The following is a 27,419-nucleotide window of genomic DNA, read 5'->3' as shown; positions in this document are numbered from 1 at the left end:
TCACAACACTACACAATAGCTCCATATCTTTGACTGCTGTTGTGGTGTGCCACGCTCCTGGATGGAAGTCTCCTGCTGCAGGAAATGGTCCCAGTCTGGCCTGCAAACTGGTAGCTCTGTTTGGAAGTGGTTCCAAAACCTGGACACCGACAGGACAAATTAAAGTTTAGAACATTTACTAATCAAAGCAACAGTAAACATTGGGCCTCATGCATGAATGTTTGTATTTTTTCTTATATTTGTGCTCGCACAAAGCAGAGGAGGAAAATAAGAAAATCCTGCATGGGATTCATTAAACGTGCACAGACAGACAATCTGTTCTTACCCTCCTGAGTATGTTGATGAATCACATTTGATCTTAAATTCCTATTCTAGGCAATGTGGAGTTAGCTTAGGGAAACTCCCCATGAAGTCATATAAGGGCAGCAGACTGGAGTACTGTGTACAAACCACAAAGCAACAAGTCACTGACATTTGACAGGTAACGTTCAACTTAGACAAGAGAAGAAAAGGAAGCAAAAGAAATGAAAATGCCTAATAAGCATAAGAAATACCTGAGGGCAACAAAAAGGGAAAAATATTTTCTTCTGCAGAGATACAAACTTTACTTTATAGTTTTACAGTACAGTTGTTATGATGTTTGTTTAAGAAAACTCTTCAGCATATTTAATCCACTTTTTCATAAATTAATGGTACTAGGAAAAAAATATTCTGCTAAATGTTAAAAACATAAAATGATTTGGGTTTCAACACCATGTCCGTGTTCAGGTTCATGGAAAACCGTCATCCAAGTCTTCAGGTGTTGATGGGTGTAGTGGGGTCACACCATGATGCATAATGTACAGAACACACCAGCTTGTGACTATTTCACACCCTTTTTAAGGTGTGTTTAAGAGCATGCCACCTGTCACCAGCCTTTCTTTCAGTATACTGAGAGTGCGCTCCACCACTGAAGGAGTTCATCAGTTTCTGGTTATCACGTGAACTAAAGGTTGGATGTATGTTGAAAGGTAATAATTATGCAGACTTGTGAATAATTTTATACATTAGAATATTTAAAAAAAACACTCTAATCAGTGTAAACATGTTTCATACATGAGGCCCATTGTGTTCATTGTTCTTCCATCTCTGTTATGTGTTCCTTATTATCGAAGAATGATTTAGCAAAATTGGATCAAATGAAAAACTAGCATCATAAACACATTTATCAATAGATTTTAAGACGGGCAAGATGAGGACTGACACATTATGCATTTATTAGCAGTTAACTATGCTTTAAGCAGCTAAATTGAATCTTTTGGAGCTGATCTAAACGAGAGCAATGCCTTGATAGAATTAATAAATCCTAATTTATGCACTAAACATTTTTTAAAGGTATTTTTAAGAGAGAAAGACTGAAATGCATTAAGGGCTGGATTCAAACCCAGGCCTCTATGACATAAATGGCAAACTGTATATTAACTACATATTTGCAGCTCCTCATTTAGAATGAGCACTTTATGTGGTTGATATAATTCAAATAAGGTAACACAAGTACAAACATCTGTGCGTGCGTGCGTGCGTGCGTGTGTGTGTGTGTGTGTGTGTGTGTGTGTGTGTGTGTGTGTGTGTGCTATATTTACCTATGGTGGTAAATATCCGGGTCCCGGCTTATGCGGTTCTGGAAGCCGTAGTACAGATCATCCCAGAGACGACCGTGCAGCACCACGTATCTCATCACCCCAATCCTGTTTTTAATCTTTAGAGAGGAAAGCAAAAAGTATCATCTGACTCTTTTAATTTTGTGCTTTGATAATGCCAGGCATATAATATCCAAATATACAGAATATCAGATTGATTGTAAGATATTTTACCCATCTTGTTATTATTTTCTAATATATGATCTTTTGCTGGTAAATATATATAAATAATATTTATATATATATAAATAATAAATATTTCCAAAAGCTCTATTATACTGTTGTGTGTTGTTTGCATGGTTCTCTACAGTGTCTCACCTCTATGTAGGAGTGTTCTCTGTCAGGCCTCTCGGTGGGGAATGACAGATCCATGAAGTCCACAAAGTAGTCATAGCCATCACTAAGGGGTTCAAATGCGTCATCCGTCTCAATCACCTTGAATATACATGTTGGGACATATGGAAAAAGAAAGGAAGAGAGTCAACTAACCGAACCAGTTTTCAACTCATAATAAACTCACTGCCCACAGACTGGGGCTTTTGAAAGAAGGCGGCCAGGAAACCGTCAAAGCTGAAAGGAAAGAAAAGACGAGATGAAGAAATTGAGCAGATTGATAGCTTTCAAAATCTCAATGTTGCATGATATGGCTAGTTTGGATTTGGGACTAGCAATGTTGGTTGATCGATCAGCCGGTCCACCACTTTAGTCCAGAATGAATTTTTCAGAGATTTCAGTGGAATTCTTGGCACATGTTTATGGTCTCTGGAGGAGGAATCTTTAAAACTTTAGGTTGGTGTTAAATAGAAAATGTAAGCAGGCTAATATGCTACACCAAAATGGTGAACATGGTAAACATTATTCCTGCTAAACATCAGCAGAAAACATGATGTTGTTAACATTTAGCTCAAATCACGGCTGTGCCTAAGTACAGGCTCACAGAGCCGTAAAAGTCTGCTATCATGGAACCCATTGTCTATCGGTCTGGCGATGATTTAGCTAATCATTGTTTATAATCCGATTAGGAACTTAAGACATGAGAATGGCGTTGGAGTTGAAAGACGGTATCTCTATTAATAGATAACTGAATATGAATGCAGGTAAATAATAACAAAAAGCAAATGAAAAGCTTAATCCTTATCAGAAGATTGCCAGTTGGTTCCAAGATTTGATTTTGGCTAAAATGCCTCTTTGTTTTGACACAGACTGTTTACCTGCATGCACCTGAGCTTTAAAAAATAGAAACCAGACCGCTTCTCTAACACAAATCTAGTCTTTTTTGCCTAAAGACTCTGCTTCATATGCAAAATCTGTTTATAGAGATGTGCGTGTTTGTAGACTCTTAGTCTTGTAATATCTGTACTTTCAAAGAAAAGTATACCATACAGATATTGCACAAGTTTAATCAAGGAAGCTGAAAGGAAGCTGTTTTTAAACCATTCCAGGCTACTTAGTTATCTCCAACTTCATTTTAAACAAAATAACATTTTGATAAAAACCTGAACCTGCAGACCAGCATCACGTCATCAAGTGCCGAGGCCATTATTTGGGGGTAAAGAATCAGTTTCACAGTGAGTTTGTCTGTTGTGGTCAAGTGCCTTAAGAGGGGAATACATCGTTCTGTGTTGGTCTTTTTACTTTGCACTTTAAAAATGGTCACTTCACCCAAATTACAATAAGGTTTCTGAATCTATTCAGAAAGATATGCTCCCACCCCAATGCAGTTAGACTGAAGTGTTCTTGTGAAATTGTCTTTGATTCATTCACGTTTTTTCTTGAAGCATTACAAATATCATCCAAATGTCTTCCATGCTATTCAGAGTGGCACATGAATACTCAGAAGCTGCTGATCTGCAAAGGTCAAAGGCTGGAATTGAAGTGGCGATGTTGTTTTTAAAGCAGGCCAGGACTCTCACACGCCACAACTCTTAAGTAGAACAAAGTACCAGAACAAAGTTTGTGCTACCAAAGGTCCGCCCACATTAATATGCTACAGTGGTCGGGAGAGGTTCTGCAAATGAAGAGCCAAAAGAGAGGATCTGGCTTGTCAATTATATTTACCCGCACAACAAGGTTGTAGTTTTGAAAGCCTGCCCAAGTGTAATAAAACTGGATCCAGCTGTGATGTTTAAATATCTCACAGCTGATGGCACTGTTCAGTTCATCCACATACAGGTCGAAATCCCAACAGTCCTTGTAGATTTTGGCACTGGCTGGAAGATTGGTGATGGTCTCACTATGTAAGGTAATGTAGTGAAGGAAATAGTCACAGAAAATTGAGGTGAAACTTAGAACTTACAAGTCTTCATATGTGCAGTTCAAATGACAGTATAGTATGTACATTTATCACCATTTGGATGTTTTTGTATTTTCACCACCATTCCTCGTAGATTTGAGGATCACCCAGAATCCCTTGCCATTACTATTTACTTGTGATGTTCAAATGAAGCTTCATGAAGCATTTTTATTCTTTCCACTAGATAGAGCTCTGTTCAGGGTTAAAAACAAATTGAATCACCATTCATTGAGCCCTTTTCTTTAAACCAAGAGCTCCATCTAGTTGGTTCAACAAATAATAATAAAAATAATAATAATAATAATAATAATGCTTCATGAAGCTTCATTTTGACATCAATAATATTTACTACTCAATATAGGAAAACATTTACAACATCAGGTGGTGTAGTCGGCCTTTTTAGCAGTCTTTAACCTGAATCTTATTAACTATGTTTCACAACACTGAACATTGTACTCACCAACCTTTCACTACATGTTACAGTACATATTTGTTTCTGTTGCTACGTCCGTCAAACTTTCTATTCTCACGTGGCTCTCATGGCTTCCCATGGCTCTGGTAGATTCGCCACTCAAAACATTGTAGTTTTTTTTTTTTTTTTCATTTATTTCAGGTAGACAAAACTTCCCCTAATGCTGCAATCACACCGCATGTGATAGAAGTGATAGAAGCAGCATGATTACATACAAAGTCAATCTACAGATGCGATTTGAACGTAGGTGGCGAGTTCCTCGCTTTACGTACGTTACGCGATAGGTGCGAAAATCGATCGATCTTTGCGTCGAACGTGACAGTTGAAAATATTCAAAGCGTATCCCATGAGTGTATAGCGGTCTGATAGACAGGAGAGCCGCAGAGGCAGGTCAGCACCCACAGTTACGGAGATTAAATCACAGCTGATCTCACTGCAACACAACAGCTCTATAAAGATCCACACACCTCATCTGGGAGCTCATTCTGTTCTTCTGAGCATTCAGATCCCTGGTTAGCATCACTACCCGTTCAACACAAAAACAGAGTAGGCTGAGCCTGGGGCTAGCTGCAGCTAGCCGCCAGGTGCTACCTAACTACATTGACGCTCCAAACACATGATTGCGTTTGGAGCGTGATCACACCGTATCGCATACGGTTTGATCACAGCATAAGACGACTGTTTATGGCATATTTTATTAGCTGAAGCTAGCTAGCTAATTCAATTCATTCTAAAGTGTAAAAACTGGTTATTGCTGCGCAGGCCCGCGGTCAAGGGGGGGACACCTGTACAGTTGTTCAAGGGCCCTGGAGGTGGAAGGGGCCCAAGCTTTTTCTCCAAAGGTCTCCTTGGCCCCTGCCACCTCAAGGGTGATAACCATTACTCAAAAAAGAATAAAACATAAGATCCTTTAGCGACCAATTGTACCAATGTCCGTTGTAAGAATGTCAGAGGGAGCCAGGCTGTAGATGCAGATAGCACAGCTGTTAAGGCGAGCTGTGCTATCTAATTTTCGATTAGCAGTGCACAGTAAATCTCTGTCACTTGATTAACGCGGGCCTTGCACCAAGACTTCCAACAAAATAAAGTATTCTAGTATATGGTAATAGACAAGAATTTATTTTTTCATTTCCAGGTTAAATTTGTGATGTCACTCAACCCATTATCCTCCTCGACTGCTGTAAACTCAAGATATGCTCAGACTTAACACCACATATAGTACTTATAAAAGATGGACGAGTGGTCCATACACACCCAGCACCTAATCATGTATAGTGCATAATCCATACCACCACCACAGGTGACGGGGAGTAAGGAAACACCACGTCAGCTGTTGTACTTTAGTTATTTGTCATTATTATTGTTATTCATGTTCTTTTTTATATTTAGCAGATGAACATGGAAATCCACATACAGTACTTATAACACATGGACTAGTGGCACATTCACATCATAACCTAATCATACCTAATACATAATCTATACCAAAACATCACTTTAGAGGTTTACATATCATAACACAGAAAAAAACAAACCACCTGCCCATAAAATAGATGAATTTTTACTCTTCTGAAACTTGTCTTCTTATAATTCTTCTTGAACTTCTGCCGTGTCAGCAACCCTTCATTTTTTGGTCCTGTAAAGCCTGTTGAGACATTTAATGTAAAAGTGGACTTTTACAAATAAAAACTTCACTCAAATAACATAAATCAAATCCTATGATTAATGCAATTATCAAAGTTCTAATATTTCCATGCTACTACAAACACTGAAGCCAGAACATTGCCCCATAGTTTTTTACTAATCCATAAAGTTAACAATCGACTAATTTGGGATGATTGAACTGTACATAAATGTACCAGTATGGAGGGTTTGCTACCTGTTATGCATTAAGGACCATACCATTTTTAGTTCCAATGTAACTATGTAACCAGAGATGTGGACTTGAGACTGAGACTTGTGACTCAAATCACAGTTTTGATGACTTGAAACTTGAGCTAACAGATAATAAAAGACTTGACTTGCCGTGAACATCAAAAATTTGTGACTTAATGACTTGAATGACTTGCCTGTTAAGTGACACTTGTTTGCTCGTGCACAGAACATTTACCTGTTTTTCCTGGGGCATATTTTACAGTTTCTTCCACACATTCTATGACTAAGTGTGGACACAGAGCTTTGATGTGAAGTCTGATGTTCGCATGCCGTTAGGACACGGGGTCATGTGTTTTTTATTAGGACCTGCTGTTTCCAATGCATAGAATGACACTGCACGCATCTCTCCAGTTTCTGTATCAGTAAATCTTTGGTCGACCTCGTCGTCTCTTCTTGAGATCCGTAAACGCACACTCATCTGAATTACTTAGACCTGACTTGACAGACTGTGATAGATAACATGACTCACAGTAGTTCCAGGTTTCTACTATGTGATTTTTATACTATGCCAGATTGATGGAAACCAGTTTGTTGTAAATATGATAAAACATCCAAAATTAGTTGTGTGTTCCTTTAAAGACAAATTTACTCATTATTTCATTTATTCTTTTCTTTACTTCTTTATGACAGTACAATCTAATCAAAAGAAGTTGGAATTACCCGGCTGGCCTGCATATCCATATTCACAACACTACACAATAGCTCCATATCTTTGACTGCTGTTGTGGTGTGCCACACTCCTGGATGGAAGTCTCCTGCTGCAGGAAATGGTCCCAGTCTGGCCTGCAAACTGGTAGCTCTGTTTGGAAGTGGTTCCAAAACCTGGACACCGACAGGACAAATTAAAGTTTAGAACATTTACTAATCAAAGCAACAGTAAACATTGGGCCTCATGCATGAATGTTTGTATTTTTTCTTATATTTGTGCTCGCACAAAGCAGAGGAGGAAAATAAGAAAATCCTGCATGGGATTCATTAAACGTGCACAGACAGACAATCTGTTCTTACCCTCCTGAGTATGTTGATGAATCACATTTGATCTTAAATTCCTATTCTAGGCAATGTGGAGTTAGCTTAGGGAAACTCCCCATGAAGTCATATAAGGGCAGCAGACTGGAGTACTGTGTGCAAACCACAAAGCAACAAGTCACTGACATTTGACAGGTAACGTTCAACTTAGACAAGAGAAGAAAAGGAAGCAAAAGAAATGGAAATGCCTAATAAGCATAAGAAATACCTGAGGGCAACAAAAAGGGAAAAATGTTTTCTTCTGCAGAGATACAAACTTTACTTTATGATGTTTGTTTAAGAAAACTCTTCAGCATATTTAATCCACTTTTTCATAAATTAATGGTACTAGGAAAAAAATATTCTGCTAAATGTTAAAAACATAAAATGATTTGGGTTTCAACACCATGTCCGTGTTCAGGTTCATGGAAAACCGTCATCCAAGTCTTCAGGTGTTGATGGGTGTAGTGGGGTCACACCATGATGCATAATGTGCAGAACACACCAGCTTGTGACTATTTCACACCCTTTTTAAGGTGTGTTTAAGAGCATGCCACCTGCCACCAGCCTTTCTTTCAATATACTGAGAGTGCGCTCCACCACTGAAGGAGTTCATCAGTTTCTGGTTATCACGTGAACTAAAGGTTGGATGTATGTTGAAAGGTAATAATTATGCAGACTTATGAATAATTTTATACATTAGAATATATAAAAAAACACTCTAATCAGTGTAAACATGTTTCATACATGAGGCCCATTGTGTTCATTGTTCTTCCATCTCTGTTATGTGTTCCTTATTATCGAAGAATGATTTAGCAAAATTGGATCAAATGAAAAACTAGCATCATAAACACATTTATCAATAGATTTTCAGACAGGCAAGATGAGGACTGACACATTATGCATTTATTAGCAGTTAACTATGCTTTAAGCAGCTAAATTGAATCTTTTGGAGCAGATCTAAATGAGAGCAATGCCTTGATAGAATGAATAAATCCTTATTTATGCACTAAACATTTTTTAAAGGTATTTTTAAGAGAGAAAGACTGAAATGCATTAAGGGCTGGATTCAAACCCAGGCCTCTATGACATAAATGGCAAACTGTATATATTAACTACATATTTGCAGCTCCTCATTTAGAATGAGCACTATATGTGGTTGATATAATTCAAATAAGGTAACACAAGTACAAACATGTGCGTGCGTGCGTGCGTGCGTGCGTGCGTGTGTGTGTGTGTGTGTGCTATATTTACCTATGGTGGTAAATATCCGGGTCCCGGCTTATGCGGTTCTGGAAGCCGTAGTACAGATCATCCCAGAGACGACCGTGCAGCACCACGTATCTCATCACCCCAATCCTGTTTTTAATCTTTAGAGAGGAAAGCAAAAAGTATCATCTGACTCTTTTAATTTTGTGCTTTGACAATGCCAGCCATATAATGTCCAAATATACAGAATATCAGATTGATTGTAAGATATTTTACCCATCTTGTTATTATTTTCTAATATATGATCTTTTGCTGGTAAATATATATAAATAATATTTATATATATATATGCATTAAATATTTCCAAAAGCTCTATTATACTGTCGTGTGTTGTTTGCATGGTTCTCTACAGTGTCTCACCTCTATGTAGGAGTGTTCTCTGTCAGGCCTCTCGGTGGGGAATGACAGATCCATGAAGTCCACAAAGTAGTCATAGCCATCACTAAGGGGTTCAAATGCGTCATCCGTCTCAATCACCTTGAATATACATGTTGGGACATATGGAAAAAGAAAGGAAGAGAGTCAACTAACAGAACCAGTTTTTAACTCATAATAAACTCACTGCCCACAGACTGGGGCTTTTGAAAGAAGGCGGCCAGGAAACCGTCAAAGCTGAAAGGAAAGAAAAGACAAGATGAAGAAATTGAGCAGATTGATAGCTTTCAAAATCTCAATGTTGCATGATATGGCTAGTGTGGATTTGGGACTAGCAATGTTGGTTGATCGATCAGCCGGTCCACCACTTTAGTCCAGAATGAATTTTTCAGAGATTTCAGTGGAATTCTTGGCACATGTTTATGGTCTCTGGAGGAGGAATCTTTATAACTTTAGGTTGGTGTTAAATAGAAAATGTAAGCAGGCTAATATGCTACACTAAAATGGTGAACATGGTAAACATCATTCCTGCTAAACATCAGCAGAAAACATGATGTTGTTAACATTTAGCTCAAATCACGGCTGTGCCTAATAAGTACAGGCTCACAGAGCCGTAAAAGTCTGCTATCATGGAACCCATTGTCTATCGGTCTGGCGATGATTTAGCTAATCATTGTTTATAATCCGATTAGGAACTTAAGACATGAGAATGGCGTTGGAGTTCAAAGACGGTATCTCTATTAATAGATATCTGAATATGAATGCATATAAATAATAACAAAAAGCAAATGAAAAGCTTAATCTTCATCAGAAGATTGCCAGTGGGTTCCAAGATTTGAATTTGGCTAAAATGTCTATTTGTTTTGACACAGACTGTTTACCTGCATGCACTTGAGCTTTAAAAAATAGAAACCAGACCGCTTCTCTAACACAAATCTAGTCTTTTTTGCCTAAAGACTCTGCTTCATATGCAAAATCTGTTTATAGAGATGTGCGTGTTTGTAGACTCTTAGTCTTGTAATAGCTGTACTTTCAAAGAAAAGTATACCATACAGATATTGCACAAGTTTAATCAAGAAAGCTGTTTTTAAACCATTCCAGGCTACTTAGTTATCTCCAACTTCATTTTAAACAAAATAACATTTTGATAAAAACCTGAAACTGCAGACCAGCATCACGTCATCAAGTGCCGAGGCCATTATTTGGGGGTAAAGAATCAGTTTCACAGTGAGTTTGTCTGTTGTGGTCAAGTGCCTTTAGAGGGGAATAAATCGTTCTGTGTTGGTCTTTTTACTTTGCACTTTAAAAATGGTCACTTCACCCAAATTACAATAAGGTTTCAGAATCTATTCAGAAAGATATGCTCCCACCCCAATGCAGTTAGAGTGAAGTGTTCTTGTGAAATTGTCTTTGATTCATTCACATACGTTTTTGCTTGAAGCACTGCAAATATCATCCAAATGTCTTCCATGCTATTCAGGGTGGCACATGAATACTCAGAAGCTGCTGATCTGCATAGCTAAAAGTTTTGAGAGAACTTATGTAATTTGGGTGAACTGACCTTTTAAAATAGAATTGTATAGGATCCCCAATCTACACACTGATTTTTTTTTGATAGCAGGAAGTAGAAGGGTGACAGGAAATGAGGGGAGAGGAAGGGATGACATGCAAAGGTCACAGGCTGGAATTGAAGTGGCGATGTTGTTTTTAAAGCAGGCCAGGACTCTTCCACGCCACAACTCTTCAGTAGAACAAAGTACCAGAACAAAGTTTGTGCTACCAAAGGTCCGCCCACATTAATATGCTACAGTGATCGGGAGAGGTTCTGCAAATGAAGAGCCAAAAGAGAGGATCTGGCTTGTCAATTATATTTACCCGCACAACAAGGTTGTAGTTTTGAAAGCCTGCCCAAGTGTAATAAAACTGGATCCAGCTGTGATGTTTAAATATCTCACAGCTGACGGCACTTTTCAGTTGATCCACATACAGGTCGAAATCCCAACAGTCCTTGTAGATTTTGGCACGGACTGGAAGATTGGTGATGGTCTCACTATGTAAGGTAATGTAGTGAAGGAAATAGTCACAGAAAATTGAGGTGAAACTTAGAACTTACAAGTCTTCATATGTGCAGTTCAAATGACAGTATAGTATGTACATTTATCACCATTTGGATGTTTTTGTATTTTCACCACCATTCCTCGTAGATTTGAGGATCACTCAGAATCCCTTGCCATTACTATTTACTTGTGATGTTCAAATGAAGCTTCATGAAGCATTTTTATTCTTTCCACTAGATAGAGCTCTGTTCAGGGTTAAAAACAAATTGAATCACCATTCATTGAGCCCTTTTCTTTAAACCAAGAGCTCCATCTAGTGGGTTCTTGTTACCAGTGGACCAGTCCCAGCCTGGTCAGATGCGTACATGAACTGATGAAGCCTTTTGGATGAGAGGTGAAACGTCTTCCTAGACAAACAACCAGTCCAGTTGTTTTTGACTGAAATTGCTTTGAGGTTCTTGTTAAAATCTGTGCAGCTAAATTCTGCAACAGTTGTAGGAGATCTGCGCTCTTTTCAGGGAAGAAGAGCGTTGCAGTAATCGATTCTGGAAGTAATAAAAATCTCTGTACTGGCTTGAGAGAGAGAGAGACACGGTCGGACTTTGGTGATATCTTTCAAATGATAAATCCCATTTTAATAGTGTTTCTATTGTGTGGTTCAAAACTCAGCTCAGAATCGAATATGACACCTAGGGTTTTTACTTTGATACAGCAACTTTTAAACAACTCGAGCACATTGGGGGCTAAATCCGGCCGGCAATTTGCGGTGATCTGTCTGAATACGACGACCAGGCCGGTAAAAGGAAGCCAAATGCTGTCCAGTGTAAAAACACTTTAGGTTTAGTGATTTATTTAGTTGCCACACGAACATTACAGATGCCCTTCCTCAGTGTGCTAGAGATCTAATCAGCCATATCAACCTAGCCATGGTTGAAGCACAAAGTTCACAGGAAAAGTGCCCTTTTATTTGTTTACTGTTCCCTTTATACATTCATGACTGATTATCGCGTGATCTGATGTTTGTTGGAATTGGACACTGTGACACACTGAGAAGAGATCTACGTAATCAGCCAGATTAACTGGAAACACCTGTTTCGGTGTTCAGAGTCACATGTAAATGTTCTGTTAGTGCATGCAGGGCATGAAATTGGCACCCGCCCACACGCCAAATGCGGTTAACTTTTGTGATTGCCAAAACTGTCAATCTACCCGCCACGTTGGCGTGTAGCCAATAAGACAACATAACACTGAGCAAGTGACGCCACAACAGAGGAGACTGTTTGGCGTATGTATGGCAAGTGGAGGAAGCAGAGGGGAGTGTCTGCTCCTCCTCTTTGAGGACTCAGAGCCCTCAGTCTGTGCTCTGTGAAAGGGTTTTTAATCAGTGTCTGACCTCGATATTACAGTGTAAGTAGTTTGGTTTTCTGTTTATTATTATGATTGTTATTGTTGTTTATCTAAGTGAAATTCAGTCAAAATAGTCAAAATATGTCTTGTCTTGAAAAGCAACAGAAACGTAATGACACTACAGTGACAAAGAAACAGTGACTAATGGATTGTAGTTCGGTGTTAACTAAATATCTATTGTAAATGCCTGCCACACCAGGTCAGACACAGTTGTAAGTCATTCTAGTCATTAATGAGATTAAGTTGGTTAATAACTCAACAGCACATAAATGTGGATTCTGTACAAGTTCAAAAACCATTCTTATGCATTATCTGAGTCTTTCACCTTTATTTTAGGCACTAAAAAAATTGGCTGTTAAAAGGCCCTGAGTGCATGTGTGTGGTTTTGGTGACTTGATAAATGTTACACACCTTGTAACACACCTTGTTTAGGCATGACATTGACAGTAGGTGTAATGTGATACAAGGATAACCGGTGCTTTTCACATCTTGACTCTTGCGGGCCACAGCACACATGTTAGGAGTACACATGGAGGAAGAGAAGGGAAATGAGGGCCCTGGCCACACGAGTACGCGTTTTCCTATAAACGCACATTTTTAATATGGGTTTGGCTGACCATCCACACGCAGCCTGCGTTATAAACGGTCTTTTCTGTAATCTGGTCCCAGAGTGGGAATATTTGAGAATGTCCCCCGGGGCATTCTCGTCCGGACAGCGAAAACGCACACTTAACGATGCCGTCAACTCCCCACCTCGGACCTCTAACCCCCGTGGCAACAACAGTGCTGCTGCATGGAGAGAGAGACGGACCAGACGGAACTGGACTCTGAGCCACATGCATGGGAATGAATAAGGACGACTATATGTTTCTCTCTTTTCCCTGATGCTCTGAGACGCTAAATGTGTCGCTAGTAGCAAACAGTGCCCGTCTGTAAGTGCTTTGGGACGGGGAAGGGGCTCACAGCAGCACCCTCTGCTTGTTGAGGACACTAACTGCAGAGTGATTGGTGCATCAGAGTCCAAAACAGCACAAAAGTCTCCACTTACACCAGAAACAGTGGACACATTTCTCTCTAGGATGGAGGAGGATTTGGGAAGTCGCCAGATTTGGTGACAAACTCTCCGGTGTTTATAGTCTGATTCTACACAACAGCGGAGCTCCGTCTCTTCTTCTCCTTGTTGGTGTATTTCTGTGGCAGTGACAGCGCCACATCCAGGCCTGGCATGTGTATTACAGCGTTTCCAGCTTGTTTCACTGGTTTTGTGTGGACGCAGATATTTCTTGAGCCGAGTCCGTGTGGACAGAAAACTTCTCAAAAACGGAGGGGGAAAAAAAGGTTGTTTTCGATCGTGTGGCCAGGGCCGAAGATGGAGAAGGCCAGGAGGGTCAGAGCAGGAGAAGGCCACAGAAGGAGTTGAAGAAATAAGTGAAGGAGAAGAAGAAAATAAGTATTGAATGTGAGGGGTGAATATGAGGCTGCACATTCAGAAAGAGGCAGACAGAAGCAGGGAGTGACAGGAGGAGGCAGATGAAGATGACAGGGAGGAAAAGGATACTACTGCAGTTCCCCCTGGACCCCATGTCATGTTTTTATTCTCCTTCCATATAAAGTGTGGTACAGCAGCATTTACATATGGGGATCCTGCGCACCACCCTCCTATAGCACCCTGCGAAGACTTGCCACACCTTTGCCACCGCCATGTACAATTTTCTAGATCCGCCACTGTTACTTCTAAATCTTTTACAAATGATTTGTTCATGATTTAAAAAGGTTTATCTTACAACACATTTGTTATATGTTTTTTGTTCCATTCAATATTTATGATAATTTTATTATTAATTAAAGGCTCATAAAAGACTATTATTAATTATACTTATTATTATACTTATTATTATAATTATTAAGTGTTAACACAATTCTCTTAATGACCCTTCAGGGACATTGTAGTAATGTACTCACTTTATAAAGTATTTCCAGTCAGACACGAGATAAAAAAAAACACGCACGCACACACACACACACACACACACGCACGCACACACACACACAGTTAGTGGGGTCTTTCAGAGCGAGGCCCAGGTCCAGCACAGTGCCTGGCTTGGGTGTCCATGTCTTGATGTCTGGTGCGAGCTTATTGATGAGCGCATTGAGGCCCTCTGCACTGTTCTTCACATTTGTATCCTTAATGTATCTACACACACAGACAGAATACAACTAAGCTAAGTTTATGCATGTAGTTACTCTCTAGCTGTTATAACTTCTTCATATTATAAATAATTTTTATAGACAAACTGCATATTAACTTTTAACAAAGTCTGATAGAGCTACACGTATCAGCTGCATCAACTGTAATTGAAATATAAAAGCCATTCAAACCCATTCATCCTTGGCTGTAATTTATTTATGATTAATTGATATTAAACAGATCCTGGTCAACCTCTCTGCACAATCTCTACCTGTCTGATGGATGAGCCTCCACAAAATAGCCAGCAAACGGGCAGTAGATCGCCGGCTGCAGGGACTTTATCAGCAGAGCTTTGTAATTCAGCAACTTCTTCCTTTCGTTCTTGATAAACTCTGCCTTCCAGGAATCTGGACACAGACATAAACCATCATCTTTATGTCAGCAGTGTGGCACATACCACACAAACCTGACAGGGGGTGTACTTTACTCATACTAGGCAGAGAATTTTGCTTTGCATTTCAGTTTAGTTCAGTTCAGAGTTGAATTGCCTGCAGCAACACTTAAAAGGGAACATTCATCTTCAGCTTATTTACAAGATTCTCTCAAAATTAGCATGACAGCCTTTCAGAAATCAAAAGTAAAAGAACATTTATAATATAAAATGAGTCATGATGCCATGACATCCCTTCTCTCTCCTTTTGTTTCTGTGTTTGTCTCCCTGTGTCTGTTTTTTCCTGCATATGTCACCCTTTTTCTATGTATGTGTGACCTGGAAACATGGTTATTTCAGGCAGGCTGCTCCTGGTTGATCTCATTAGCACTAATCACCTCCCTTCCTGTATATGAAGACGGACCTGAGACTCATTTGTGGCCAGATTGTTTCACCAGCAAGAGCGGTAGTGTGCTGTGGACTTATGCTACCTATGCTATGTTTTTTTTCTCTGTGTCTTTGTGAATCGTTAATAATTTCTTCTGTGCTCTTTTGCTTCAATCTCCAGTTTACCTGTCAACCTGCCTGCCTTCCTGCTATCAGCCTGTGTTTTCCCTGTGGCCATCGCCTTCGGCTCGCAAATTGTTAGTCGGAGGACGCCCTTACCACATGGAGAGACAAACCTACAGCGTTTCTTCACCAACACTGGGCACGCTCTGGAGAGCGCTTCACCACTCACTAGACTCCACTCCGTTTCCCCTCGTTCACTGTGCACTTTTTGTCTGAAGTAAGCGTTATTAAATTGATTGAGTTTGTCTGCATTTCGGTCCCAGTTTCCCTGTTTTCCAGTCGCCGTTCATGACAGAAGGTGCTGTTATCCATATTGCTCGCTGACTTCAAATTAAATTTCAAACTTTCTTCATTTCAAAATTTGAGTGAACGGATATACTTAACTATCAAATACAAAATTACTTTTGGGATGACTCAAAGATTCAAACTTGGTTACACTAGTGACAGTCCTCACCGCTGTATTTCCCTCCACAGAAGGTCACAGGGAATCCAGATGCACCTCCAGCGAAGTCACTCATCATTAAGTCCACATTCTCCGGTAGCCTGCCTCCATTTGGCCTGGTGCAGTCTACAGTGTTCAGGATCTTGTGACCTGCAATTGAAATATTTTAAAAGAGACAGTTCACACCAAAACTACATTTTCCTCTTACCAGTAGAGCTATTTATCAGTTGTGAGTTGCTCGGTGTTGAAGATATTGGCTGTAGATATGTCTGACTTCTTTATAATATAATAGAACTAGATGGGACTCTTGTGTAGTGCTCAAAGCGCTATACATTTGAAAAAGGTAACAGCAATGTCTCTTTCCAGAAATCATGACTTTGCTACACTGAACTGTTGTGAGCAGTTTCATGTAGAAACTATTTACTTTCTACTGAACTACAACCACAAACCTTATCAGGAAGCATACTGATGGATGAGAGGCTCATGCTTTATCACAGCGCAAGATGAAAACTTTCCTCGGTTGAACTGTAATGTTGCATCGGTTACCTATAAACTAATCTCTACAAGCTAGCAATGTTGGACCAAAAGCCTCTTGTGGATGTATACACTCAGTGTGTCGTTAAGTGAAAAGAAAATTGTATGGAAGTAAATCTGTCATCGGATTTTGAAATTAATAAGCCACTGAATAAAACATCTGGGAACGCAGAAAAAAATCTATATTCTAGATCATTCTTGTGATTAGATCAGGGGTGGGGAACCCATGCACCTGGAGGGCCACTGTCCTGCATATTTTAGGTTTCTCCCTGCTCTAACACACCTAGGTCTAACGGTTATTAAACCACTGACAAGCTTCAGCTGCTTTAAACGAGCAGAGCATTCAAATCAGGTGTGTCAGCGGAGAGAAACTTGAAACATGCAGGGCAGTGGCCCTCCAGTAGTGGGGTCCCCCACCCCTGGATTAGATATGTGATACTATGGGTGACAACTTCACATGACAGTGCTTCCATGAGTATCGCGTCATAAAAACGTCACATTTCTGAGGAGTTTCTGGTGAAAAGTTAAGTTTACAGTCTGAATGAGTCAGACTGAAACACTACCTCCAGCAGCAGGTGTCTGTCAGCTCCCAGCTCCCACTGGTGGTAGCTACAGCTGCAGATAGACACAGCTGCTCGGGTTACTTTCATCAGCAGGAACCTGTGTGTGTTTCCCCTTTGAATATGATTTACAATGTTATCATATTCCATGTAGAAACATAACGAGTACCACTGGTGACAGTACCCAGGGCAGCTGCGTTTATCTATGGCTGCTGTCTGGTTCGATGCTCTACTCATCAGGAGCCGATCTGCTCCTTACCAGAGCAGTTAGCAGCTACAGGGGTCTCCCGCTGGAGCTGCAACTGCAGTTTAAGGTGGTGGTCTGTTTTCTTCAGTTTGACTGACTTTAAACATCACTTTAAATCAGGAAGTAACCAGTGTATCACTAAAGCATCGATTATTACTGTTGTGATTGGTTCTGGACAGTCTCTCCCTCTCCTCTTTAATCATTGTTTTTCGTCTCCCTCTGTCTGTGTTTTTCTGTATGTGCTTTCTTTCTGTTTTCTGGTTTGAGTTTGTTTTCCTTGCAGGTGATTCTTGTTGGCACTAATCACCTGCCACTCTGGATATCAATCCGGTACTGAGCCTCACTCAGTGCCGGATCATCCCCTCTACTTACCCTGATGTCTCCCTGTGTACCGGTTCCTCTTGTGTCCATTCATCTCGTCAGTTTGTATCTAGTTCTTTTTGTTTTTCCTTTGTGTTAGTGCACCTTTTTGTAAATAAGTTTTATTAAATTAGTTAATACCGTCTCCTGAGTTCTGTCTCTGCATTTGGGTCCCCTCCTCTGTCGTCACACATGACGATTGCATTTATATTTCCATAGTATGTGGTTGAATTAGCAAAATAGCTACTTTTGCAGCAGAATTTGGCCTATTGAACTGTTTAACATTGAATTTTTTAACAAAGAGTTAAATTCAGATGCTAAACATTAAGACACATACTTCCAATACATAAATATTCAGTGCTAGAACTTCAATTACTTTTAATTTCAAGATCAGATTTACTTCCATAAAATTGTTCCTACATGAATCTGTTCACAACAAGTCTGTGGATTATCTTGAGTAACAGATCATGATTCCTGGAAAGAAAAGTTGTTGAGTTGTAGAATGTATTTCTGTTGTTTTGAGCACTACAAGCCAAGTGCAATCTAGTTCCATTATATACAGAGAAGGCAGAAGTCCCTATGGTGGATATCTCCAACACTGGCCTTGGCATGGCTAAAGAACCAGAGGGGCGCTGGTTCAAATCCCACATCTGGACCAAGTATGTAGGTGGACTGGTTGCTAGAGAGGTGTCAGTTCAATTCTTGGTAGAGCTACTGCCCTGCATTTTTTAGGTTTCTCCCTGCTCCAACACACCTAACACTAATGATCATCAAACCTGTGACAGGCTTCAGCTGCTTGATAACAAGCACATCATTAGACTCAGGTGTGTTAGAGCACGGAGAAACCTAAAACATGCAGGGCAGTAGCTCTCCAGGAGCAGGATTGGGCACCCTTGTTCTACAGGGAAGAGGAAAAATATATATATATTTGAATTGGGGTGGAATGTCCATGGCCCCATTTTCCGGCGTAAAATCACCCTAGGGTCTTTTTCAGCAAATACACTTATCAAATAAGTCATCAAGACAAATTTTTTTGTCTAACGACTATTAACGGAGATATCCCGGACAGTTGCTAACAATCGCTAACAGCAGAATGCGACTAAAATTGATTAGCACGGGGCAGCACGATGAACGCATTAAAACTTTTTTTAACCACTAATACTGCTCAAAATAACCCCAAACCTCTGCAGTAGCATAAGAGTCCTTACACATAAAAGCACCAATTGGCTCCTTGTTTTTGGATTGCATTTGGTAATTGACTTGAATGGACTTTACTATGAGAGGCGCTGGTACCTAGGACAGCAGGTAATCTCTTTCAAAAAACTCTTTTAATAAGCTCTGGGTTCACTAACTATGTTGTTGGTGCTTCTGTTGATGTGTGAGGACTCTTAGCATGCTTCTGCAGAAGTTTGGTGTTATCTTGAACAGTACTAGTGGTTATAAAAGCCGTTTGAACATGTTCACTGTGCTGCCCCAGGAATATCAGTATTAGATGCATTCGGCTGTTAGCGACTGTCCGACATATCTGCGTTAATAGTTGTTACACAAAAAAATTGCCTCGATGGCCTTTTTGAAGATTTGCCGAAAAAAGACCCTGGTATGATTTTACGCCGGAATTTCACTTCAGTAATCCAATCATATTTATTTATATTTATTTAAGTCATCAACTCTAGTGATATTTAAAAAATGAAAAGCATTAAAAAAAGCATGCACCTTTATATTCAACAATGATGCATGTGTCCATTTCTGTGTGCACACCATCCATCAGGATCATGAATCTCAGGTCTTCGTCAATCTGATGGGAGTCCAAGGGAGAGGATAGTGACTATTTACAGTACTGTGATTTTTACTGGTCCAGATCTCAAGTACATTTCATAATAACAGTCTATATTCAAAATACACATTTCATGAAAGAGTTGTTTGTCATTGCCCTTTGACCAGATGTGAGTAGCAGTGAGTTACATTTTGCCAGACACCAAAGGGAACAACATTGATGTTGGTCAGCTTGACTTGGCTTTGCTCCAGATACCTTTTGCATTAAGACAAAGAAAGGGACATGTGAGTAATAGCTACTTGAAATATATTGAAATAATCGGTTTTAAAATAATAGATGTAAAAGGATTAAACAGAGCTCCATCACTTTACTAACCAAAAGACCGGTCTTGATGTGTCACCAACATAAATGGGGATATCAGGCCTCCTCTCTGACAAGTCTTTCAGTGTGGGGTAACTGGAAAAGACACAGGACAGATCAGCTGCAGGGCACTATACATTCTTTTACAAACTGTCTAAATGTCAGCTCTCTTAAGTTAAAACTCAAAAGTAAATTAAATTCCCTAAACACCATTAGGCACACCAGCCTCTTGATGCACCATCCTATGAGGCAGCTTTCTCAATCTGACATCTCTCCATACATCAAAGCCTTTGAACACCCACACAGGTGTTTTCAGTTACTCTGGCTGATTAGACCTCTGCTTGGGTTCAATGTGGACGGAGCTTTCATGGGAATTGATGAGGTCACATATCCATGTACCATTAAGAATGATAAAGCTGTAATTTGTGCTTCCTTAACAGGTCTAACAAAGCTAACAGGAGACTGAGGAAGATTTTCCCCCTAAATTCCACTGAGCGTGTGTATGCCATGTTCTGGCAGCACCGTGCCTTCCTGAGCAAGTCATTAGCAATTTCAGTCAGTGCTTGTGGTTACACCAGGCACACAGTGGTGTAGGTGCAACCAGCTCCCCAGAGATGATTGTTCATTTCTTTATTAACTAGGCCCATAGCCTGGCTGCCTTTGTCTCTGAAACAAAGGCCTGCCATGCCTTCTCCCCCACAAATCACACCCAGGTGTGATTCTCCAAGGGACCCCCAAACTGTTCAGTGGCTGACTTGACCTCTGGCGATGACATCACCAGGGCCTATATAAAGTGTAGCACACAACCTGCACTTCCTCTTTTCTCTTGGCCTCTCTTCCTTCGCACTCAACTCGCTCCTGCGGATCCAGGAGACCAGCTGCCCGCTGTCCCCTCGGCCCTGGACCTGGCCTATGGCGTAGGATCACCAGCAAAGGTTAACCAACCGGTTGTCCCTCAACTGAGCACAGCAAAGAGCAATCTGAGCTTCCTCTTTTGCCTAAGAGCAACCACCAAGACAAGAACCTTTCTTCAACCAGCCACTGGCATCAAGCAACGCAAAACATCTCCCATCTCATGGACTGGTAACTAATCACCAACTGGGCATTACTACATGTTATAGGACTTTTTGAACGGCTAGATACAATTGTAACTTTGTCATAACCTGAATAAGAATTGAGATCTCCAGGCTGCTGACCTTTGTTTAACTTAAATGTTCACACCTTCTCTGCAGGGGTCCAAGCCCCCACCTCTCCTCTTTGTTTCACACACACACACACACACACACACACACACACACACACACACACACACACACACACACACACACACACACACACACACACACACACACACACACACACACACACATTTGCTGTTAGCTTTAGTTAGTTTATTGTGTTTTGTTTGTTGCATTTATTAATCTGTTAATAAATGTTTGTGTTTACCATATGTCTGATTATTTAATATTACACAAAGATGAATGAGCCTCTACTAAGAAAAGAACTTTTAAATCCTTCAACTGATTAAACTATTACATTTATCGGCGTTCAACCCTTAATTAGTAGTTTAATATATTTAATGAGACTTTAATATTTGTTGTCACTCCGTCTATGACTGTGGTGCCCCAAGGAACTCTGGTTTGACTAGAATCATTTTTAATATTGTCTTTGATAATTATTGGTGATAACTAATATTTACTTGATTAACGATAAGTTTATTGAGAATACTCAATCTCATAATCTGAACGTGAGTCAGGACCCTACATTTAATTGGTTCTCCGTGTGAAGTTTTTAATAAATTAAAGTTATTAATTTTTAGTAATTTTTCTTTATTAATTTTCTTTATCAAATATTTCATTTGATAATCACACTATTGATCCAATTTAAACCTAAAGTACCTACAGTGGCATGTCTAAGAAGTGTCCATGACTGTACAGGTTATCGATTGATCTCATGTTAGTTGTAATTCAGGCTGACACTGTTATAAGATGTTTGTAATCACATTTTTAAACTGCATGTAAACGCAAGTATTACCTACAGTAGATGACAGTAGAAGACAAGAGTACCAACACAGAAGCTGCTGTAAATGGGGGGAATATTCTAAATATGGCTTACACTAAAACTTTTTTTAGGTGTCTCCCATGCATTAAGTTGCTGCCTCCATCCACTGCAGCACATTGATTAGTTACCATCTTGGTACTCCAGTCTGCCTCTCTAAACTAAGAGCATGCTAACTGTCATCTACTGTAGGTTATACACGGACTATACCCCACTCTCAAAAAGCTGGACTATCGCTTTAAGATATGAAGTGTTTTATGTTCTCTCACAGACTTCATCAGTAGTTGTATTAAGTTGCCTTATTTAATGGCCTAAAGAAAGAATTACTTCGTGACTTTTATGTTAGAGTTATTCAAGTACTTATTCACACATGAGACCAAATGTCAAATTGCCATCGGATTCATATAACATGGGCTTGTCTAAAGATTTGGTCTCTGCTAAAAATGGCAGTGTTAACATCATATTGTCAGCTGAGTCTTGGAAAATGTCAGTAAGGGGCTATTTATACTTACCATCCGTACTGTGCCCAAAAACGATTCACAGAACAAGAGTAGTTCATGCACAGTACACTTCCCGGCCATGGCACAGTTGTGGCATAGCTCGATTGCACATGTACGAGCATGAGCATTGACAGCAGTCCTGATGTCTATTTATATGAGACTGTTCCCTGTAACCGACATGTGTGTTTACTGCAGATTTGGTCAGATGAAAATATTCAAAAACAGTTGGACAAAACAAAAACTCTGAGGGGTGAGGACGTATAAGCAAGGAGCAATTGAGCCGAGGCCCGGACTCTAGAATAGTGTGAGTACAGGCCGGACCTGAGCTGTGAGGGGGGGAGGGAGGAGGAACAATCCAGCTCAAAGCATGGCACGGATCATATGAGCCAAGTGTGAGTACACCCTCATATATGAGGTTCCTACCTCAACAGAAAAGACATGTTAGTCAGGTGTCTGCTTTGCAGGGAAGAGTTGACAATACACAATGTTGCTGTGGTGATATGGATGAAAAGATATTATTAAAGGGGGCAACATAACTTATTTATCACCAGATAGTTTACCTGAGGTGGTCAGAGTGCATATGGCTGATGTAGATGAGATCTGCTGCACACAGCCTGTCCATGGAGTCTGCTGGAGGCTCATGGAGAAGCCACCACCCTCTGGCGAATGCAGGACCCTTCAACCATGGGTCGAACATGAACCGCCTCTTTCCCAGCTGCAGCTCCATGCAGGCATGGGTCAAGTACGTCACCTGGGTGGGAAGTTCACAATTCTGTCGTGCCACAATGGACAGATCTGACAACCCTAAAAACCTGTGATAAGAGGTGGCTACAGTCCAAGTGAGGTCTCATAAAATCATCACTTCTGATGTGAAGTTTGAAACAGTTTATCATGGTTAACTAAAAAACTGGAGAAGTCCAATGGGAGTGACAGAACATTCTTGTATCATCTGGGAATATCTCTTCTAGTTATACAAATATCTTCTGCAGGGTTACTCAAAGGTCAATTATTGGTCCTTTACTGTTCTGTAGTAACATGTTACCATTGGGTCAAGTTATTAAGTTTTTTGCTGACAATACAAGAATTGATTCATAAATCTATTAAATCTCACCTCCCTCTCAGCCTGCCGGGCAAATATAAGGTCCTGGATGATGAGTAATGTTTCAAATGTTGAACAATGATAAAACTGAAGTGATGGTGACAGGGACTGGATAGGACAGATGTTAGTTTCTCAGGGTTGCAGCGCACCCATGAAACCAGAAGTCATTTTTAATTATAATGTTAACTTTTCTAAACATTTTAGCAAACCATTACCAAATCAGATATTGGTCAAACCAAGAGCGTTGTCAATATTAGATATTTTCTTCCAGATTCAGAATTATCTTTAATGGCCAAGTACATGTACAGACACAAGGAATTTGACTCCAGTTTGTTGTTGCTCCCAATTTACATATGTAACAAAGATAGACATAAACATCTGATATAAATATTTATATATAAAGTGTATATATAAATTTACACATTTTTGCTGGACTGCCCCAGAAATCGATAAACCCCCTTCAACTTGTGGAAAACACTTGCCTGGGTCCAGATGTTAGAATCCACCCACTTCATAAAGTGGATGGATTTATCAGGTATTGTGACATGAAGCTGCCATTTCTTGGCATACAAAACAGACCAATGAGCAGCGCAGGGAGACTAGTCATTAGCCAATCAGCTCCATGGACGGGACTAACACTGTTGTAAAGCTGTGTGTTTACATCACTGGCCAATCACAACCAAGTCAATGAAACGTGTCTAGGTCATAGGAGTCTCCATGATCCACTGTAGCCTACTCGGTTGCTACCGGGCCCCCAGGAAGCGTTGGCTTCTTGAGCCACTTAGCAACTTTCATAGGAACTAACAGGACTCGGACTTGAACGCTGTATGCATGACTTGTTTCAATCTGATCGATTTGGTTCAAAAACATTTTATAAAATCAAGAATAGCCACCCGATTGTATTAATTTACCCTTATTCAAGTTAGCATATAGCTAACGTAACATAACATAAGAGCTTGCGTACACAAAATGTTTAACACTACACCTTTTGAGTTTAAATATCTTGGCTATATCTTTTCGGGGGTGAACATACCCAAGTTAGTGTGCAGCCAATGACAGTCAAAGTGTTTCTCTTTTAAATGCAGAATAATTCATGAATTTGATATGTTATACAGTAACACTATTTTGTTGTCACATTGCAATAAAGAGGAATGCAAAGATCTCTACAATGGAGAAACAAAGCAACCACTGCATAGACGCATGGCCCAACACAGGAGAGCCTACTCCTCAGGCCTGGACTCTGCTGTCCACTTACATCTCAAGGAGAAAGCCCACTCCTTTGAGGACAACAATGTCCAAATCCTGGACAGAAAGGACAGATGGTTTGAAAGAGGAGTAAAAGAAGCCATCTATGCAAAAGTAGAGAAGCCATCGCTAATCAGAGGAGGAGGTCTGAGACACCACTTATCTCCAATTTAAAATGCTGCCCTTTCATCCCTTCTCAGGAGATTCAACAATCTAACCTCAAAGAACAACTGTTTACAAATGGCCTCCTGTGACTCCAACTTCTGTAGTTATAACCCAGTAGAGCACTAACATAGTCGAAACCAACGGCTGTCGTTGGCACATGGAGCACAAAGGTTTCCAGTGACATGATCAGCCTTGTGCATGTCCGCACTAGAGGTTAAATACCTGGATCTCCACACCAGACATTTGGACCAGTCCCAGTCTGGTCAGATGCATAAATGAACTGATGGTGCCTCTTGGATGAGAGGTTAAACGTCTTCCAAGTCCAGTTGCTTTAGACTTAAATTTATTTGGGGATAATGATGACCTGGACAAATGAGAACATTCACAGGCTTATAGCAGAATACATACTTTCACCTCTCCTTCCTGGAGCTCCAGAGGTTCTCGAGGGTCAGCCAGCCAGGGGTCGATGGGGCTCAACTCAATCAACTGAAGGCCCCCATCATCCAAAATCTCTACTTCTGTATGTGAATGACAAACATACACAAGCTATAACCATTCAAAATCAATAGGCATTGTAATTACATTAGAAATGATAGATATCAGTATATCAAAATGAAACATGGTTTTAAATATACTGCATACAATGTATTTTATCCATATAATATAGCTTGATCACACACTCTGATTATGTTCCTTCAGCCCACTAAGGTTGCCCGAATGTTTACCATTGCTATGGCAACAAGGGCCAGCTGGTTATAGAGACAACAATAAGCTATACAATTGCAATTCTGCATTTTATTATAATAGTCCACTCCATACTCAGTGTAGTATTTGTCTCACATGTGACCCCAGAGGGGCTCCATAATACACAGACCAAACATAAAAATAGTAATTTATTTTAGACTCACAACATCAGACAACACAAACTTACCGAGCTCGTCCTGCAAGAAGCTGTCTGGTGGGTTCACATATTTCATGTTTGAGACATTTAACTTCCAGTTGTGCTTAGTGCATTTAACCGTCCTTTAGGGAAAAAAGCAGCCTTTCAGTCATGACACACATCATAATTTCTTCTCTGTGCTTTTGCTAGAACAATCTTACCTGCCGTCCAGGTCTTCGATGTCTTTGATGAACAGCCCTCCTTGGTGTTTGCATTGGTTCTTGCATGCTTTTAGATCATTCTTGTTCTTATATATGATGTAACATTTTCTATCTTCTGAGCTTTTCTTGAAATTAAATCCCTCTTTGAGTGAGTCGACTGCTTCAGCGTCTAGTGACAGCAACATCTTCGCTCTTTGTCCCGTCATTTTTACCTACATAGACACCAGATGAATTACAAATTCAGTTTTGAGTTGAGATGAAATTTAAGCACAGAAAAGTTAGCACTGAACCACCTCCCCATGTAGGTGAATAAGGCACATGCTTCTGAAACTAGATATATTTAAACACTGCAAAGCACCAGTCAACCAGATCTTAGCGTGGATTGTGCCGATATGTGTGTTACATGGGCCTCAGGGAGATGTTGCTATTTAAAGGTAAAGTTTAAATTGATTTGAATATCGTTAACAATTCATTCACTCATTAACAGTATTGGTAATAATGTTAAAGAGGTCCTATTATGCTAGTTTTCAGAATCATATTTGTATTATACGCGTCATCTACAAAAGGTTTACATGCTTCGATCTTTAAAAAGCACATTATATTTCTCATATTGTCCATTGCTGCAGCACCCATGCAGCATCTCTGTGTGGAAGGCTCTGTCTGAGTTTCAAGTGACACCAACAGCCACTCAGTATCTTGGATGGAAACAATCCATAGGAGTATTAAGTGTGTGTGTGTGTGTGTGTGTGTGTGTGTGTGTGTGTGTGTGTGTGTGTGTGTGTGTGTGTTTGTGTGTGTGTGTGTGTGTGTGTGTGTGTGTGTGTGTGTGTGTGTGTGTGTGTGTGTGTGTGTGTGTTTTATCAGCCTGCACAATGAGTTCCAGATCTGAAGGCTAACATCTGAGAGACGCGAGAGAAGAAAACAAAAAAACAATTTGTTCATTAGACTTGTATTCAGCCCATGGACCAAGATAAATCTGGGGCTGACATAAAAAAAAAAAACAGATGTGAGTTGCAGATGAAGTTTGCGCCATCTTGGCCAAAGTTTTCACCCACAGTGAACAATAAAGACGACCGATCATATCAAAAGTTGCCAAAAATACACATTAAATTTTGCAACATCAACTTAAATGTCTTGTAACATTTTCCCATTAAACTACTCAAAATATAAAAATACAATAAAGTCCCTGTTGTTAAAATTAACTGCAAACTGAGATATCAGCCTAAACTGGCTTCAATACAGTCTCAAGCAACAACTCAACTCAGTTGACTTAGACATTTAAAAATTGGCT

At 40.0% G+C, this 27,419-nt stretch overlaps 1 protein-coding gene across 1 annotated transcript; it reads right to left on the bottom strand.

The window, feature by feature from the left end:
• Positions 1-26,334, bottom strand: LOC310962601 (cytidine monophosphate-N-acetylneuraminic acid hydroxylase-like; the record flags this gene model as incomplete). Its single annotated transcript, XM_083935107.1, has 14 exons — positions 1-139; positions 1,623-1,738; positions 1,998-2,114; positions 3,738-3,912; positions 14,543-14,689; positions 14,955-15,090; positions 16,138-16,275; positions 19,540-19,621; positions 19,789-19,855; positions 19,976-20,056; positions 23,079-23,269; positions 25,436-25,545; positions 25,959-26,050; positions 26,129-26,334. The coding sequence occupies 14 exons, from the start codon at positions 26,332-26,334 to the stop codon at positions 1-3; spliced, it is 1,797 nt and encodes a 598-aa protein (XP_083791233.1).
• Positions 26,335-27,419: the final 1,085 nt, after the last annotated feature.

Source organism: Echiichthys vipera (assembly GCF_963691815.1).
Source record: "Echiichthys vipera genome assembly, chromosome: 20".
Taxonomy (NCBI): domain Eukaryota; kingdom Metazoa; phylum Chordata; class Actinopteri; order Perciformes; family Trachinidae; genus Echiichthys; species Echiichthys vipera.
The sequence above is the reverse complement of the archived record's forward strand: the minus strand, read 5'-3'. Positions and strand labels throughout refer to the sequence as shown.